This window comes from Rhodnius prolixus, unplaced genomic scaffold, assembly GCF_049639745.1.
Source record: "Rhodnius prolixus isolate KJV_2025 unplaced genomic scaffold, Rpr scaffold_8, whole genome shotgun sequence".
NCBI lineage: Eukaryota > Metazoa > Arthropoda > Insecta > Hemiptera > Reduviidae > Rhodnius > Rhodnius prolixus.
In genome coordinates this window covers 14,508,786-14,529,028 of record NW_027411593.1, presented here as the reverse complement: position 1 = coordinate 14,529,028, position 20,243 = coordinate 14,508,786, and the positions used below count along the sequence as shown (strand labels likewise).

Below are 20,243 nucleotides of genomic sequence, written 5' to 3'. Positions count from 1 at the left end.
CACAGAGTGCAAGTATATAAGAGTGGATTAACAAGTATAAATTAATGGACCTGAAATTATTCAGATTGGTTCATTTGTTATTTTCGGTTAGTTAGTTGTTTGAACCAGTAAATATTATTTACTTGTTAGTTGTAACAAGTTTTAAGTACTCACTTTATTGTAATGTTGTTTAATTTACATTTATTTTTAAAATGTCATTTAATTTTTCTTTTTACTTTCTTTTAGTAATGTCTTATTTTAATTAATATTGTTATTTAAAAACATAATCAGAGAAATATATTTCAACAAATACCCACAATATCTTATTTTGTAAACTTACTTTTTCGCAACAATTTTAAAAAAAGGTGTAGAATTACACACATTGCATAAACTTCACAAATCGTAAATTTTTTTTTATTAAGTGCCTAGGCATTGGGTAAAATGCCACGCTTTTCCATTTTACCGGTATTTGTGTATGAAGTTCTCAGGAAAATGGAAAATTCATTCTGCATTTTATTATTGCCGGCAAAAGATTTGTAGAGTGACCTAATCGACGAAAAATTCTTTGGTTCTTGCGATAGTTTCAGTTCTGTTTTTGAGGTACAGTTTGTAAATAAACCCATTGATCACATATTGACCATTTTAAACATGGAAGCTGAAAACCAATAGTTCCGGTAACAATATGATGTGATCGCAATACTTTCCTTTCCTTGGTAAGAGAAGATAAAAAACTTTAAAATACGAATACCTGTCGTTGAATGCAGTTATTCTTTATCATTATTATTGAAAAGTAATAATAGTAGTAATGAATAATTGTTTGACCTTGATTCTCCATAACATGGTACGTGAAAGTGTGAGGTTTGTGTTAGTGTGGACGGAGGAGAAGTTGTAAAGCCGGCGCTATAGTTTAATTAATAAGGCGTGCAGATGGACAGTGTGGGCAATGGGCACAGAAGGGAGCTAACACTTGTTGGTGTGCAGACTGATGCGCACAGTGTGGCGCGCAACCTGCTACGTCACTATGTCAGCTGGCTCGTCGTATACAATCTGCGTTTAACTTCAGACACTCTTCTAGAGTTGAGCGTGAAACGTGAATCGGTGTTCGTTGTTTTTGTTACGTTACTCCCACCGCTTTATACATCGCGTATTTTATTTTTTTTTTGGTAGCCCCTCTTCAATCTGTTTTGTTTTTTTAATTTTAAATAATTTTTGGAGCTCACATTAACATAGTGGATTGTGTTCATTTTTTTTAATTATAATTTTTTTTTTTGTTTTTAACAAAAGTTTTTTTCTTCAATATTTATTTGTGATTATTAAGATGTGTGAGCGCAAATAACATTAAAGAAGTGCCATCATTTTTTGTATTTATTTATTATTATTTTTTTTTTTATACCTGCGGGTAACAAATGGAACCACCGTCGGCAATGACTGGCTCTGAGATGGGCCTAGAACCGCAAATACGTGCCAGGTCGAACACGTGGCCATTACCAAGACCTGATAATTTTGTAGAGAATGATGATAATGTTGTGGAAATGTCTGAACAGAAATGTAGTGCGAGTGGCGCGGGTGTTATTGTTGGAGCTGGGTTAACCGGTGCGGCAGCCGCGACGGGTATAACCGGTGCACCGCCGAGTACACATTTAAAGAAGAATTCTTCAAGAAGAAACGCATGGGGTAATCTATCTTATGCGGATCTGATAACACAAGCGATTGGCTCTGCACCAGATAAACGTTTAACACTTTCACAAATTTATGAATGGATGGTTCAAAATGTGGCATATTTTAAGGACAAAGGTGATAGCAATAGTTCTGCAGGATGGAAGGTATTGTACAAATAATTATTTTATTGTTGAATATCACGTTTCAAATTGATATAACAAAAATGTTTACTGCGTGGTTCTAAAATCTTGTTTATTTACATGATTTGTGACGTAATTTGATTACATTTTTATGGCTATTTTTTATTCGTCGTAGCAATCTTTTATGGTTTGATTTAATTTTTAAATTGACTGAAGAAAAATGATCATTTCAAAAATTATATTAAGTTTAGCCTCTTATGAAAATTTTAGGCTATTAAACTTTTCTCGCGAATGTTTCTCGCGTTTGTTGGGAGAGGTGCTTTCAAATAAATGCACCTAACAGAAGAAGTAGGAGTAGCAAAATAAAAAGATGTCAGTTTTAAGAAGGCACGGTGGACGGTGCTAGATGTAGGGGTAAACGAACTCGCCTGATCTTCAATGGGAGGCGCCTAACAGATCGAGTCGCACATACTATCGTCATCTACCGACCGCGCGTTGCCAACTACGCAGTTTCGTTCTTACATAATATGTGTGTGGCCAGGCTCTGGCCCCTTGAATACAACGCAGCCTCGAACACATTCTGCACAAATGTTTATTGTCCCACCTTCTTTTTTTTTTACTTTACTATTTTATTTATTTGCGCGCCCATTTCATACTATATAAATAAAAGAGTTTGAATAGTGCGAATTGAGTGTTGTCTAGCGTTCGAGTACTCTTAAAATGTGTACTACTATTTGATACTACCGGCATGGAAATAGTTTTGGCTTAATGCTCCTAATATTTAAGGTCAAGTTTTCACCGAACTGTAAATAAATAGTACAACCTATCTGCTGAGAAATTCGATATGACCACTCAAACGTCTATTCTTTACTACAATTCTCAAGGTTTAAACGATTTAATCTTTTTTTAAATACTACTTTTTTGAACAATTCTTACTTCTTAAACATTTAACAGTTTTTAAAACCGTATCTTGCGCCAAAATAACACCGGTAAATGATGTATAACCTCAATTATCCCCCAAAAAATGGATTTTAAAACAATGTACTAAGAAAATGATCGAATATAAAAGTGTTCTTGAGAAAAAAACTTCATAAATATGAAAGAAAATTCGTTGCCAAACTCAAAATAGGTATACAGTTTGCAATTTCTGAGATTTTTTTGTTTTATAGCCCGATTTTTCACAAACAGTATTTTTCAGAGAAAATTTTATATCTAACATTCGATTGCAATTCCCCATTTTATTTTGTAGCAAGGGAATGTAAAAATAGAATGTAATAGAACACAGTTTTCTTTCCGTTAATTCCAATAAAGAAGTAAATAAGATCTTTTACAGCGATCCTTGAAGAATATCTTCAAAATATCTTCTATCTAGTGGTCGTTGCACCATTTTATACAAAAATTAACTCCTCTAGCGGGTCTTTAAACTTATCGCGCGACGTTGCACCCATAACTAATTGTCATTGTCAAGAAGCACTTGAATTTTTCTGAACTCCAAAAAAGTTGAATGTTTTTAGCTTAAGTAGATTATCTATTTCATTTTATGTCATTCTTATTTATACGGGCTTCGCCAGTTGTGTTTTTAAAAATCATGTAATAGATCTGTTGAAGGGTGTTTTTAGATAAAAGCAATGATTTAAAGAGATTGGTGGACATTTCTCAGATAATTATGGTGTTTGAAGTTCAATTTAAAATCTGAGGAAGGTATTGGGAAATATCGGAGTCGGTAGAGTGTTTGAAATAATAGTATTTAAAAGCTCACCATTTACATTAATAAACCTCACCAATAGAACGGATTAAAAGTCTATTCGAAGCAGTGTATCTGTGCTTTACTGCTTACACCGATATATTAAACATAGATCGTTCAGATTTCTATTATTCGAAGTAAAAATTTTTCTGAATGTCAAGTTGCTGAGATTTGCCTGAAGATAAGTTTTAAATACGTATTTTCCGTTCCACTCCTGAGAAGTAACTTTTTTCTATTTTTTTTTTTTTTTTAATTAAATAATTGATTTTGAATTGATATTTGGTCGTCGAGCTACAAAAAAAGAGAGGCATTTTGCCAAATTAAACGCAAGCGTAATTAAGCATTTTATTGTGTGTGACAGATGTTAGTGCCCAACTTGCGATATATCCGTGGATTAAGGCTACCTTGTCCAAGATATTGAATAGATACTTGGTGAATAAACAAGTTCTTAAATTTATAAAAATCTATTTTCTATTTATTAATGTAATATACGAAGGCTCCCCCCAAGTGTAAGGAGTGATTTTTGGGGAAAAATTATATATACGAGGGTCGTTTAAAAAGTCCGTGCAAAAATAAAAACTACTTAATTTTTTGGGGTAAACCTTTTTTATTTTACAACATAGTCTCCTTTTAGGCTTATACACTTCGTCCAACGCTGCTCTAGTTTGTTGATCCCTTCCGAATAATAGGATTTGTCCAAGTCTGAAAAATAGCCATTCGTTTCTGCAATCACCTCCTCGTTTGAATAAAATCTTTTTCCCGCCAGCCATTTCTTCATATTGGAGAACAAATAGTAGTCCGAGAGAGCCAAGTCTGGAGAATAGGGGTGATGTGAAACGAGTTGGAACCCTATTTCCATTAATTTTGCGACCACAACTGCTGAGGTGTGAGCTGGTGCGTTGTCGTGATGGAAAAGGACTTTTTTGCGGGCCAATCGTGGGCGTTTTTCTTGCAGCTCGGTTTTCAAACGGTCCAACAACGATGAATAATATGCACCTGTAATAGTTTTACCCTTTTCCAGATAGTCGATGAGGATTATTCCTTGCGAATCCCAAAAGGCAGTCGCCATAATCTTTCCGGCCGAAGGAACGGTCTTCGCCTTTTTTGGCGCAGATTCCCCCCTTGGTAACCCATTGTTTAGATTGTTCTTTGGTCTCAGGAGTGTAGTGATGTATCCATGTTTCATCCACAGTGACGAAACGACGCTTAAAGTCCTGCGGATTCTTATGGAACAGCTGCAAACCGTCCTTGCAACACTTCACACGATTTCGTTTTTGGTCAAGCGTGAGCAATCGCGGCACCCATCTTGCGGATAGCTTTGTCATGTCCAAATGTTGATGCAAAATATTATGTACCCGTTCATTCGAGATGCCCACAGCACTAGCAATCTCACGCACCTACACTCTTCTGTCATCCATCACCATATCATGGATTTTATCAATGATTTCTGGAGTAGTAACCTCAACAGGGCGTCCAGAACGTTCAGCGTCACTTGTGCCCATATGGCCACTCCAAAAATTTTGAAACCACTTATAAACTGTTCTAATCGAAGGTGCAGAGTCACCATAATGTTTATCAAGCTTCTCTTTAGTCTCCTGAGGCGTTTTGCCTTTCATAAAGTAGTGTTTAATCAACACACGAAATTCTTTTTCGTCCATTTTTTGAAAATCACTCGACTTCCTCGATTCAAACGAATGCCAAACACTAAGAAATAGACCGATCTGGCTGAAACTTGGTATGTGTTCTTCCAAGAGATGCTACTAACTAAACATAACCTCGATACGCGCCAGTGGTGCTATCTCTCTGACTTTGCACGGACTTTTCAAACGACCCTCGTATTATACTTGTAATTTTGGTAATTTATATTATATTAAATTCGGTATACAAAGTGAAATCGCTCTTTCGATTAATTGACAACTGATTTTATCTTCACCTTAACTTTCTCAATTTTCTATTAAAACTACTAAAAATAAAGATTGTATATTTTTTTTCTAAATTGTTTCTTACAATTAAAATTATTGACTTTTATCGTGAAATTTCAAAATAATGTTACCCAATAAATACAATAAAATCAGAAACATATTATAATATACAATTCTATCAAAAATAATATTTCAAGAACAAATAAGTACATAGATACATTAAATTTAATATTTGAAGAAAGTTTTTCTCAGAAGTTTAGGAAATAAGTTAAAAAACTAAACATTTTTGAACGCATCATTTATTGAAAGAAGATATAGTACAAATTTAATAACAAATTTCTTGTTTCCATTTTAATTTCAATATTTCCTTCCTTATCAATTTCGAGCCGTATTATCAGTATTTTCCCCCTGTCTATCGCCTTGCTTTAAAATTGTCATGCATCATTACAACCTTTTTCTTCCAACTTCATGTTTTTTTTTTCATTCTTATCAATTTCATCACAAAGTCAATTTTAATTTTTAATGAGACTCGATTATTCCTTAAAAATTATTTTATGTACCCTATATGTTTAGAATAAACTTGATGATTTCATCGTCAAAATATTTATCTAGTTCGCGGCAGTGTTAGTTTAATATTCAAAGAAGTGTGGAGATTGGGTGTCTGCTGGGAAAATCCTATAATTGGTTTAATTTTTTCCTTATCAATTACGCTATTATAAAAATGTGATAATTTGCATAAATGTTTTAATTGAAAGCAATGTCAGCGATGATAACTAAATAATAAAAACATTGGGTCCGATTTTTTAAACTAGCGAAATTTATAAAATCCACATCACCACTTCAGATTATATGTTCTGTCTAATTTCTTTGATAATTATATCTAATTAATAATTATAAAACGCCAAATAACATGACGGCCAACTTGTGTTTCATCAGTTCATATTTGATTTAGAACGGAAGCTACATTACACTGTATCCATTTGTTTCACTGTAATGTTACTGTAGTGTGATACACGATGCAAGGAGATACAAATATAAAAAAAAGTAAATCTTATTTTTAAAAATTGATAACACCTACGAGGGTCGTTTGAAAAGTCCGTGCAAAGTCAGAGAGATAGACCACTGGCGCGTATCGAGGTTATGTTTAGTTAGTAGCATCTCTTGGAAGAACACACACCAAGTTTCAGCCAGATCGGTCTATTTCTTTGTGTTTGGCATTCGTTTGAATCGAGGAAGTCGAGTGATTTTCAAAAAATGGACGAAAAAGAATTTCGTGTGTTGATTAAACACTACTTTATGAAAGGCAAAACGCCTGAGGAGACTAAAGAGAAGCTTGATAAATATTATGGTGACTCTGCACCTTCGATTAGAACAGTTTATAAGTGGTTTCAAAATTTTCGTAGTGGCCATATGGGCACAAGTGACGCTGAACGTTCTGGACGCCCTGTTGAGGTTACTACTGCAGAAATCATTGATAAAATCCATGATATGGTGATGGATGACAGAAGAGTGAAGGTGCGTGAGATTGCTAGTGCTGTGGGCATCTCGAATGAACGGGTACATAATATTTTGCATCAACATTTAGACATGACAAAGCTATCCGCAAGATGGGTGCCGCGATTGCTCACGCTTGACCAAAAACGAAATCGTGTGAAGTGTTGCAAGGACGGTTTGCAGCTGTTCCAGAAGAATCCGCAGGACTTTAAGCGTCGTTTCGTCACTGTGGATGAAACATGGATACATCACTACACTCCTGAGACCAAAGAACAATCTAAACAATGGGTTACCAAGGGGGAATCTGCGCCAAAAAAGGCGAAGACCGTTCCTTCGGCCGGAAAGATTATGGCGACTGTCTTTTGGGATTCGCAAGGAATAATCCTCATCGACTATCTGGATAAGGGTAAAACTATTACAGGAGCATATTATTCATCGTTATTGGACCGTTTGAAAACCGAGCTGCAAGAAAAACGCCCACGATTGGCCCACAAAAAAGTCCTTTTCCATCACGTCAACGCAACAGCTCACACATCAGCAGTTGTGGTCGCAAAATTAATGGAAATAGGGTTCCAACTCGTTTCACATCCCCCCTATTCTCCAGACTTGGCTCCCTCGGACTACTATTTGTTCCCCAATATGAAGAAATGGCTGGCGGGAAAAAGATTTTATTCAAACGAGGAGGTGATTGCAGAAACGAATGGCTATTTTTCAGACTTGGACAAATCCTATTATTCGGAAGGGATCAACAAACTAGAGCAGCGTTGGACGAAGTGTATAATCCTAAAAGGAGACTATGTTGAAAAATAAAAAAGGTTTACCCCAAAAAATTAAGTAGTTTTTATTTTTGCACGGACTTTTCAAACGACCCTCGTATAATCGACAGCTTTACATGTTAGACCATTTTCCAGTCAATTTCAACTCTTTTTTTTTTTCCAGAGAAATATCCTTTTACAAAATTAAATTAATTTTTTTTTTAAATTTTGTTCAAATCGTGAATTTGTTACCCACAAATCGAGTATTGAATCAAATGCTTTAAATACTGGAATATTTAATTTGGGTGAAAAAAGATTAATTGCCTGAAAAAAAGGGTTAAGGTTTAATTGCCAGATAAAAAGGTTAATTCTTTTTGATAAAAAAATGCTTTATTTCAGATAAAACGCATTTTATTTGATTAGAAAATTTTTTATATTCTCAGTGGCGAAGTAAACTGCAAGGCCTACCCAAAATATTGTTCTATTATGTACAAAGAAAACTGTTATTACAAAAAATTGCCGTTAATCGCAATAATCTATAATTAAAATTACACTGCGTGCGAGTTTATCATAGTTAAACAATGGCATTGGATTTAAAATTATTCCTTTTTAAATGAGAAATATTTTAAGTTAAATTAAAATTGTTTAGAAGAATAAGCAACACCTTTTATCGTAATCTAATACAATTTAGAGGTTGTTCTATTCAAAATAAACAAAAATTTTAATTGTAACGTTTAATCAAATACGATTCTTTTTTTTAAGGCAATTATTATTTTTTTGTCCTTTAAAATATTACTCTTTGATCTCTTTTCTTGTCTATAGTTCATCAGTTTTCTGTAAAAAACACCTTTAACCTTTAGTTATCAATTGTAAAATAATTTTAGGGACATGCTATAATTTCATTAAAGTAATTGTTGACAATGATATTTCATTATTAAATGTAATTTGTGTATTGTATTATGAAAACATCATGATAGAACATTTTCTAATTACTTTTAATAAGTAGTACGCTACTTTGGGCTTTACCTTGACAGAAGACACTTGGAATCCTCATACTCAGATTTAAGAGAACAGAACTCAACTGACGCTTCCGATAACTGAAAAGACTATTTAGACAACAGATCAAAACTCACTCTGGACAACAAAAGACCTATTTATGTTAGTATATTAAAGTCTGGGCTTACGGCATCGAACTGTGGGGTTCACCCAAACGCTCAAATCTGCAAAGGATCCAGTCCTTGCAGTCTAAAATTCTTCTCTCTATAGTAAACAGCTCCTTTCTACGTCACCCAATCAAACCATTCACATGGACATTAAACATTCCTTTCGTGCAACACAAGTGGCTGAAACAAGTTACAGAAAATTCCATCTTAACATTCAAACACATCACAATCCACTTGTACAACATCTATCTTCAAGAACATTTCCAGACAACACTTCCAGGACAGTTTTAAAAGACAGTATGGCCTCGCGATCTCCTCTCTGATGAAGAGAGTCAGTAGAATTTAGAATGTTTTTTGGAGTGTTACCGCTGGGTAAATTCTCCACTCTAATGTGTATGAATGTTGCTTATCGTTACCCTTGTTGCTTATAACGCAAAATGCGTTGATTGTAACTAAATAAATGATTAAAAAAAAGAAAAAAGAAACTTTTAATAAATTACATTTTTCTGCAACCATGTAGGGAAGTTCTCATTACTCAATTAAAATCAGCTGTGTAATGCCCAACTTCCCACACTAGTGGGGAAAAATTCTCATTAGTGTCACTTTCCGCACTAGTGTGTGGAAAAACTTTATTGTGCTTCCTTGATATAAGAAGTTTTGTTATTAACATAAATATTTTCTGTAAAACTTTAATAAGCTTATTTAACGTAACTAAATAATTAAAAAACGAATATTAAAAAATAAAATAAAAATTGAAAGGAATATAGAAATAAAAATAATACTTTAATAAATAATTAGATATTTTTAATTATAACAGTTAAAAAGGTTATAGTGTTACCTTATAGAAATTTAAAATGGATTCTAGTGATTCCTGTTTAGAAAACACTCCTCCATCAATAAAAGAAACAGCAGAAAATGAAATAAGTAATGTAAATACGTAAGTAATGTAAATAATTGTAATATAACAATAAATAACTGTAAAAATGAAATTTTTAATTTTTTTAGTTAATAAATCTAATGGTTGCAGAAAAAATATTATATTTAACTCGAGTGTTAAGTATTTTCCTCACACTCGGCAATTTGCACTTGCACTCGCCTCGCTTCGCTCGCTCATGCGTGCAAACCCTGCCTCGCGTGAGGAAAAGTACTACTTTCCACACTTGTTAAATAAATAACTATTAATATTTCTGATAGGTGAACAAAAAACAGCAAACAGTTATTTCTATTTACTTAAAAATCCCTAACTCTCAGCTATAGAATCCCATTCCTTATTGATAATAAATCTATTACTGCGATATACTCCATACCGCATTTGCAGGAAGTAGAAATCCGCTAATATTTTAAATGGTCATAACTTCTCTTACTGTAGAAGATGTAAAGATTCAATTTTATCAACATTATATGCGATAAATATCTTTTCCTTTAACTTTTGTAAAAATTAATTTCATTTATTAACTATGATTATAGTGTTAGTAAGTATTAAATTGAATTTAAACTGTATTGCAGGTGCACAGCTCTTGCAGGTGTGTTGTTTTAATATCAACTTTATTGACCGTGCAATATGTATTGATAGAAAGATGAGTTAATTTTATTATCACGATGATTATTTTGAGCATTATTACAACCATAACTTTAATCACCTTCTTTTTTTGCTGTGTGATTGGTTCATGTCTTTTCTTGCTTTATAATCACAAGAAATAATATCTCAAAGATTTATTTTTAATTTATTGAAAGTAAAGTTGAATCCCTAATGCTTTTACAAAAAAGATCCCTACATTTTCTAATTAAATAAGTTCTATGGATTTGTTTTTTCTTTAATTCTATTACGTATTCAGTCATTTAGCCAATAAAGAACAAGCTAACTTGGTTGCTTTCCTCATATTGCTCCTTCACAAACACTTCAAACACTCTCGAAGCTCGCGAAGCTCAAATAATTTGGTTTCATTACAAACGACTTGCGGTTTACGCAAAAGGAAAATACCTGCTTCTTGTTTCCTGTCTTTTCCTCTGTTAAAGTCAGCATACTGAGTTATAACTGCTAGCAATCTATGGTACACTGGAAGTTTAACGGTTTGCTTTATCTTAAAAATTTTAGGTAAACACTAATTAGGTATTTTATTGAGTAAAATCTCAAAATTTGTCTGTTTAGCAATTGGTACTTTATATTATTAACTTCTTCTCTAATGTTATTATAGTATATATTATTATATACATTAATTATATAATTATAATTTACATTTATTCTTTAGTAAATGAACTTTAAAAGTTTCAGGCGGCCTGTAACAGTACTTTTTCTTTGTATAATTTGTTTTGGCGCAGAGTTCAATTAAAGTAAAATGTGTTTTTTTTAAACGAGTCTTTAAAGATTTGTTACGATTTAATGTGTAAAGTCCACTTTCGGACCCATCTTTAATTTATTAATCAGTGTTTTAAATGACGCTTTTTGGGTTGCTTTTTAAACAGAAAATTGCTGTACCTTTTATTCATGAAGATTTTTAAAATTCTTTTAAAATTTAATATTTTAAATTGATCTGAGGATTGCTTTGTAATTACGGCTATACTCTTTATTCATTTATATTATTCAGATAATTTGAAAAAACAAGTATTTTTAATTAAAATTCTGTAAAAATCGCATTACTTCCGCGGTAATTGAAAGAAGTATAGTTTAAAACACCAAACCTATGTATGGCATTCAAATGTATAATTTTTTTAGATCAGTGAGTGTCAAAATGGCGGCCCCCGAGGTAATTTCTTGTGGCCCACGATGTACTGAAATAGAATGAAAATAGAAAACGATTTTTATGAAGGAAATAGCGCTTAGGGGGGGAGATCGAGGCAATATCTTGCACACAATTCCCAGTTTCCGTTTAACAACTGATGACGAGTATACACATGACCCAGGGTCTTTCCTGAGGAGCCTGTAGGCTTGTATAAACACGATGACTTACTTCCAGCGACGTTTAGGGAGCCATATGTTCTGCTACTCTTAGTGGAATTTCAGAATCATTCGGTTTTAATAGACGAAGTAGGGAATTCCAAAAATATATTCTTATTTAGCTGAGAAATATCCAAAAATGTTTGCTTGTACAGATTTTGTGTTATTTTTTGGAGTACGTTCTTATGTGAACAACAACTATTTCCGTATATGAGATTAAATAAAACGGCATACAGTTCAAGATGAAACTCATAAACATCTATCTACCTTAATGAACATTGTCTGTTCTCAGTCTCTGAATACAGATATTGGAAAAATTTGTAAATACGAGTATGTGGGTGGCCCGCGTGAATCTTGCCTGTTGCACCAGGTGGCCCGTGGTTTAATTGAGTTTAATACCTCTGTTTTTAGACCAACAGTTCCATTTCTTTTGCCAGTTTTGATCATATTCATCTAATTCTAATCTTTTTCACATAAATCCTTAACAAGAGGACCAGCTAATAAAAGCGAATGCTATTATATAAAACTCTTTTTTTTTCTGCTATCTTTTATCAATTAATAAAAATCTTATTGTTATTAAGATTATTTATTTCCATATTTAAAATAGCTGACTGACTGCGGAATGTTAATATCTCAGCGTAATACGAACTATAAAAAGTGGCGATAACGACTGTTCCTTCATTTATTAGAATTCTTTTAATTCCTAACTCAATGTTTAATATTCAATCAGTTTTATTTTGTACAATGTGATTTCTTTTTAATTTTTTTCATTTAATATTCTTATTTTGCCGAATATTGACAAATTTTCATAAATATTACGCATATGTTGCCCATCCGATCAGCCGATTTTAATCAAATTAGGAAATTAAGCCTTACATTTTATTTCTTATTAATATTAATTAGGTGGCAGGCAGATTAGAAGTAAGCCTAAACCATTTCTTTCTTCCAGAAATACATTTTCCGAAGAAATGGTTCAGATAGAAGTTACAGACCTACATAGATGCAACCAGTACAAACATTTCTAGAGGAAATCGTGCCGTTTTCGAAAAAAACTTCGATTAACTTAGAAAGATTGATTTATTGAAGTTGTACTTCCATTTCCTGAAGAAAAAGTTGACCAAAACCTTATTTTGGCGTCTTGTGCTGGGTCCTAAGTGAATTATCAAATTGGAATCCTTTATTTTTTTTGTTCTCAGTAAATACACATAGCCACAGCTACAGATTTTTTAAAAAAAACACATTTTCATACTCGACGAATCTAAAAGCAGCGGATATTTCTTGGTGAAAAGTATAAATCTTAAATTCTGTTCGATTACTACGAGGTGTGGCTATTAAATAACGAGACTATTGCTGTAAAACATTTTATTTTAAATTTTAACATATTTAGTTATTATCACCTTTAATATACACCCCACCCCTATCCCTACAAGGCTCCTTGCGAATTTACCATTGTTCGAAACAGTGCTGGAAGTCCTTTTTCTGTGAGCTCCTGCATGATGCGTGCCGCTTGTTCTTTCACAGCTTCAAAGGACTGAAATTGTATTCCTTTTAATGCAGATTTCACTTTGGGGAACAGATAAAAGTCACACGGGGGCCAGGTCAGGCGAATGAGGCGGATGGCCAAAATCTGGGATGTTGTACTTGGCTAGAAACGTCTTGACAGACAATGCAGTGTGTGCCGGCGCGTTGTCTTGACTCGTATACTTTCTTAAGAGGAGAAAAAAAAGTCAAAATAATCCTATTATTACAAATAAATTACCTGACATTATCTAGCATAATGTACCAAACATCTAGTCATTAATAGGAATGTTCGTTGTAAATAATTGATACAGGTGATACAGTCATAGAATTGGAATGAAATGCGTTTCAGTTTATTGATTTAAAATGAAATTATTTTTTATTGGTTTTTATAGTGTGATTTTTAATTTTTATTTATATTTATAGAACGATTGAAATTGATAGGAAATCAAAGAACATTAAAAACTCTTTAAGGATTTCAAGTTAGAGAAACAAAATGGGGAAAGACGGAATTGGTTTACTTATACATAAATTAAAATCGTAAAATGACGATTCTCGAAGATAAAAATGCTTCTTAAACCGTAAGTACAGATATGATGTTTTACCTTTGGTTCTTCAAAGTCAAACGCATTACATGGAACCAACTCAAAATACTTAAGAGACAAGCTACATTGGACGAAGCATTGTAGAACTCAAACAATTGCATTTGCAGTGCCTAAATCTATCTGGACTTACGGACTTAGTGCTAAAATAAGTTCATTATTTTTTATGTCCATCATTTTTAATCAAAACTTCACCTTTTCTATATGAACTTCACTCTTCACAACGACCTCAACATTCCATTTGAACCAAAAGCGAACTATCACAAAGTTTCATACTGCTTTAATCCTTTCGTACAGTCTTTCGCCACCGCTGTCTTTCGTGACAATCCACCAATAAATCGCTCCGTAACTTCCTTGAGATCTGAAGATCATCATCGTCGTTGTCACGTTGAGTGTGAAACCTCTTGGTAGTTTCTCTTCTTCTGATCTTTGCGTACCATTTACATCCTTACCACTCATATTTACTCATTTTATTTATTTGTATACAAATAAAAAAAAATATTGTACCCTATTTGAAACTAACCAAATTAACCTTCTATTACAAAAATAGCACTTGTTTAAAATATTTCCTAACATTTTTTCAAATATTTCAGTGAGATCAGAAGTAAATGTTTAAAGTGAAATTTACAACCTTTGACTTCCTTATTTTAAGACAATCTACTTTAAAAATTGACTACTGGTCCATCTAAAAGAGTTTTCAATGAATTAAACAACTTAAATAAACTAACACTCTTGAGTGCTCGTAAATACGTTTTCTTGCAAAACAAACGTAATTTCTCGTACGAAGATAAAAGGAATCCTGGAAAATGATTATACCGTTTGAAAGCCCGTTTAGACAAGGAAACTGTTATAAAAAGTGGCCAGCACCTAGGTTTGATAATGATCACATGAGGGCCTAATGAGTTTTCTTAAAAATTTCGATTACTTTTATTTTCTCAGTTTTCGGAGGAAGATTGAGGATGTTTGGAGAATGGCTTATGCCTCAAAATGGTATCAATTTTTAGAAAATTTATCTGCCTTTCTAACCGTGTCATCAGAATCGAATTCGGACTAAAACTTTCTGAGTAATAACATTTTTATTGCAAAAAAAAAAGTCATTGAACTCCACTTTAGATGTACTACACACAGTAGGCCTATGGACATTACTTACTGGTTCACCCTGTATAGTGTGTCATATCGATAACCACTAACTAATTAAAGTAATGCTTTTGTTTGTATATTAGAAGTAATTTGTTTGTTTGTGGTTTGTTTGTACTTGGTGTGTATCGGATGATTGAGTACTGTAATTTAGGCTAGACTCCAGCTTTTATAAAAGATTGTAATTTTTTAAAAAAAACAAATAAATTTATTATTATTAAATATTTGTATGCAGATTAAATTGCTAGATAAATTGCCTTAGGGAGGGCTGAAACTTCTCAGATTTGTCACACTTTATTCGTAACATATTCTACGATTTTAAAACCAGGGTTTTATCTAAAATATTTCAACTAAAATTCGGAGTAGATAGAATATCAGTATCCAGGAATAGCGATTTACAGAAATGCTTTCCATTTCTTTGCAGCCAGTTGCCTAGGAGATTCATTTGAACGTGGACCAAAGCATTTGTTGTGCCTGTCGTATCAATTCGGTTACAAAAAAAATCTTTTTCTAAGTGAATATAGATTGGTCTCAGGGAGCTCTGACGTCACCATCTTTTTAAAACAAATTTAAGTTGCTAGACTAGTTTTTCCCCTAAACTTTCTTTTATCTTACCCTTATAAGATTACCATTAATGACAGAATAGTTGATTACGACAGTTTTATTTTATAAAAAGTGAAGGACGACGAATAATTGAAAGGCTATAAGGTGGTGTAACTAAGACACGAAGGAACATAAATAACAAAATAAAAAAAAATCTTGAGTAAAGAGGAGAGATGGCTGTCACCCAATTAGATTGCACATAAATCTACATAAATGTATTATAAAACTCAATGTCTTTTCAATTTGTAACACTCTTTCACAGACGGTTTAACATGTCCGCCGTTTCTTTCTCTTTCTCTTTTTTATCTACATAAATACTATATTTGAATTTTGGATGCTTTCAAACTACTTTATGGATGTAGGAGCTGTTGCACATCTTCTTGTGACAGTGCTACAGACTTTTTCTTGCCATGGCGGGTTACGTGCGTTATCTGGTGGAAAAATATTTGTTTTCTTAATAGTATTGTTGTAATTTTGATTGGTATTTCCAGAACAATCGGCAGCTTAATGGGCTGTCACTGCCATAAGTGAAAGTATCGCTAGTAATTTACATTTTCAACTAATTATCTGATTTTTATCATGATCTTTTTCGAGGTATATCAAATTAGAAACTTGCGAACCCAAAAAGGAAGAAATAAAACAAAAGTGGTAACCAGAAAAAAAAAAATCTTTAACAACTTCGAGATGGTCTTTCTTAGGAAAGACTGAAGTCCCTGAAACAGGTTATAAGGTTATATTCGTGCCGAACCTTACATATTCTCGAGTTTTCTGGACCTCATTTCCAAGCAAAGAAGCGTGATTTCTGAAGAAAGTAGCTGTTAAAACAAAAAAAAAGACCGTGTAAATATGGAGGATCTTACAAGAACCGCTTCAGCAGAGACCGTAACAATGAGTCTGTTTAATTGCTTTGGCTTAGTACTAGGTATTAAGGACGAAAGTGTAAGGAGGCGTGAAAGGTGAAAGAGACTGAGTAACCAGGTATTGGGACGAGAGAAAGGTCTAGGATATACTTGGTAACTGGATGTTTAGTAGACTTTCCAAAGGGAGAGATTAGGGTTTCCAAAAAAACTTATTATTTCCAGGGAACAAAGGCTTTCTTATGGAAAGGTTAAGTTAACCTTCCCTCTACATAACAGTTTCATATGTTTTACGGTACTAACACCTAAATAATGTTTACGGTAGGTGAAGAAAAGGCAATTACCAAATTAGGCGAATGGGAGGCTGATGCTATCACAGACTTCACTGCTATCACATCTTCTAACAAATAAAAAGTAACTACACGCTAAATTTTGAACTGGGGATCTGCCAATTGTAAATCCGCGCTCTTCATGGTTACTCTAACACCCAAAAAGTAAAGTTAAACCAGAATTGAAAAGTGAGAGTGGTGCAGATGGCTTTTTCGAGTATTTTCTGTAAGTTTCTAGGCAGTTGTCAAGAGGATTTCATTTTCAGGCTTTTTTTTTGACACATCAAAACTTATTTTTAGGGAATATTTGTTTATTGTGGTTTCAAGGGAGCTGTGAGGTACTTATTTAGTTACGTTAATTGCGGAAAAGAAATTCTTGTTAGTACCTACAAACCTCAGAGCGCCATGGTAGCCGAGCGGTTAGAGGCGAGACCTGCAAAGCTAATATATATTGTGGTACTGGGTTCGATTCCCGGTCTTAGGCCTTGGATTTTATTTAATGGTTAATAAAAGAAATTTTCAGTAAAGTATGTTTGCTAGTTTCCTCCGTCCACGACACCTAATTGGTAGTTGGACGTTAAGCCAGCCTGAAAAAGTAGGCGATTACTTCACTTTACTTTACTTACAAACCTCTCACTTCTGCTTACATCTTCGCTAACGATATTGCCAATCTTTCTTCATGATCCTTCATTCGCAGTCCGTATTCTTCAATCTCATCTTCATTCACTAGAATCTGGAGGCTACAGCAATGGTGCATAGAAATAACCACTAGTAAATAAAAAATACATCATCCTGTTCCACTTGCCTAGCATTGCCGTTACTTTGGTCTTTACTTAGACAAGAGACTTTACCTCAATTCTCGTACCAAGACTTACTGAACATAAAAAGAAATTTGAACCATTGGCTTGTGCTAAGTGACAAACGTTCAAAATGAACATCACAGAATAAGAGGCGATCATATCTTAGTCCTTCTTGCACTGATGTGGACTTAAAACGGCCACTACAGGCTAAAATCCTTTGCTGCATTATAAACACTCACATTTATTTTTGTTGATGGAAATCCTCAAGATTCCTTTTTGTTTCTGAAGTTTCTAAATCAGCTTTTACCAGAGGTCCCACAACAACTTGTCTTCACACCTAAATTCTCGTGTAGCGAATCTTTTCACGATTACATTTTTATCCAGTTCTCGAAGACTGCTGAAGAAATGCTGTTGCCTCACGAAGAACGGTTATTAGATTATTAGATGACCATTATGTATGTTCCCGCCGATAAATATGTGTGTTCAAATCTACCTATTTAGTTGTAAATAAAATTAATTAATTCAATTGTACATACAGCCTAGTTGTAACTATTCAATAAAAAAATTAAAAATCATAGAATAAGAAAGAGTCATTCTAAAATTTAAATTGTTCTAAAGTATAATGTACACAGTATACTCAGACGTACTTTTGCATCCCTCTACACTAATCTGTACATATGAAGACGACACAGCCATATTAGCCACAAGTACACATCCTACATCAGCTTCATACACACTAACATAAAATAGAATCCTGGGCTAAGAAGTGGCGTATTAAAATGCCACGTTTACTCTCCAGCGGGGCTCCTATCCACCTGTCCTCTTCAACAGCAATCCTCTTCCTTGTACAGATCTGGTGCGCTATCTTAGGCTCTTTATAGACAAACGATTCATGTGGAACCCAGGCAATGACAAAACGTGCAAAACTTTTTTAAAGACGCTCCAAATTGCCCATTGAACTCAAACGTTTAGTATACAATACTATCCTAATGTGGACTTACGGACTAGAACTTTGGGGTTAACCCAAACCTACAAACGTACGGACTGTACAGACATTTCAGTCAAACCTACTCCGATAGTTGACTCTCCTTTCTTACTCTTCATAACGACCTCAACATCCTATTCTTTTTCACCAACTCGCCAAGACGAAATATCGCAAGTTCCATACTGCTCTCTCTACTTGCTCTAATCCTCTCGTACTGTCTCCTGCCTCCTCTGACATCCCTAACAAATCTCCTCGTCTATTGAATCACCAATAGCTCTGCGACTTCCTTGCAGTCTGAAGACCCAAACATCACTGTTATCTGTAGAGAGTGCTACCGCTGGGTAGTTTCTTTCCTCCTGCCTTTCACGCATTCATTTATCTTACATATTCCTTTTTATTTATTGTTTATATTTATGCAGATTGTAAATTACTAAATAAATAAATAAATAAAATTGTTCTAAAGTACTTTTAATTTCGTATTTTAATTTCCTTCAACTTTTTAGTCGTACACAATATTTTGTTAAACTCAAATTACAAATATGACTGGTTTTTAATAGAATGTGTAATTCGAAATTGAAATAATGGAATCTAAAATTATAAAAGTGTTAGCCCCAAGCGAAGGAGGTGAGAATGGGAAATGGCCGTTTCTCCCGCAGAAGAGAGAAGTTCTTGGAAAAGTTCCAGGGTTAGTGGCGACCAACGCCAGCGATGATCAAGTGATCACTTGAAGAGGGGAATTTCAGAGAGACTGAGAGAGAGAAAGATGGACGCACCCGGGACATACGGACGCGCTGCTGTTTCTGCCGTGGTATATATATATTTTATTTTCGTGAGAGGGGTTTACCGGACAGAATGGTGGTATGGTTTTGTAATGTAGCTGCTGGGACAAGAGTGACGAAGTGTGTGTGTGTGTGTGTGAGAATGCATGTCCAGACATCTGGTGATAGGTGTATGTATTAGTGCGTCCAGTTACCACCACAGATGGTATGTCCACCGTGGTCGTCTGGAGCATGTTTATTCTCTTTGATTCCACTACCGTTTTTAGAGAGACCAGCTCTTCGCCAATGTCTCTCCTTGCGCCCCACCTCATGCACTGAGTTTTACTCCTTCTCATCTTATGCACCAGACAGACAGACACACACTCGCATTGCATATAACATTCTTTGATAGTCATGTATTCAAAGTTGAAATGAAGGGCGATAGACGCATTTAATATGCAGATCTTTTGCTAAAAGGTGCGCAGAAAAAAAAAGAAATAAGATCAAAGACCTTTCCAATGTTCGAATTCCATTTCACTAAAACGGAGGAGTTTTGTCTTTCAAAGTTCTGCATTCGTTTAATATACTCCATTGTTCCTTACATTTTTTTTATCTGCTCGCACCCTTTTGAATCTCTTACCTATTACATATTACATTATGTAATTATGTGCGCTTAAGATTATTGAACTTTTTTAGGTTTATTTATTTTATTTATTGTGGCCACAGTTTTGGTAACTATCCACTATCAAGCATAGCCGGTCATCTTTATACCTTACTCTTCGTTCTAAGCCATGAAAATAATGGGTTGGGGAAAAAGAAATCCATTATTTTTGCGTGAAATTCAAAACTTTATTTAAGATGTT

The 20,243-nt window shown here is 33.9% G+C and overlaps 1 protein-coding gene across 5 annotated transcripts in view; it reads left to right on the top strand.

The window, feature by feature from the left end:
* The first annotated feature begins 747 nt into the window (after nucleotides 1–747).
* foxo (forkhead box, sub-group O) overlaps nucleotides 748–20,243 on the top strand; it is a 271,361-nt gene continuing 251,865 nt past the window's right edge. For 4 of the 5 annotated variants that reach the window (XR_012456874.1, XR_012456877.1, XR_012456875.1 and 1 more), the window contains exon 1: nucleotides 755–1,802. Coding sequence is in view for 1 of the 5 variants with exons in the window: in XM_074122988.1 (XP_073979089.1) it covers nucleotides 1,386–1,802 (417 nt within the window). In the remaining 4 variants the exon portion in view is untranslated. Of the gene's footprint in view, nucleotides 1,803–20,243 lie in introns of all 5 variants that reach the window. The other variant, XM_074122988.1, reaches the window with a different exon arrangement.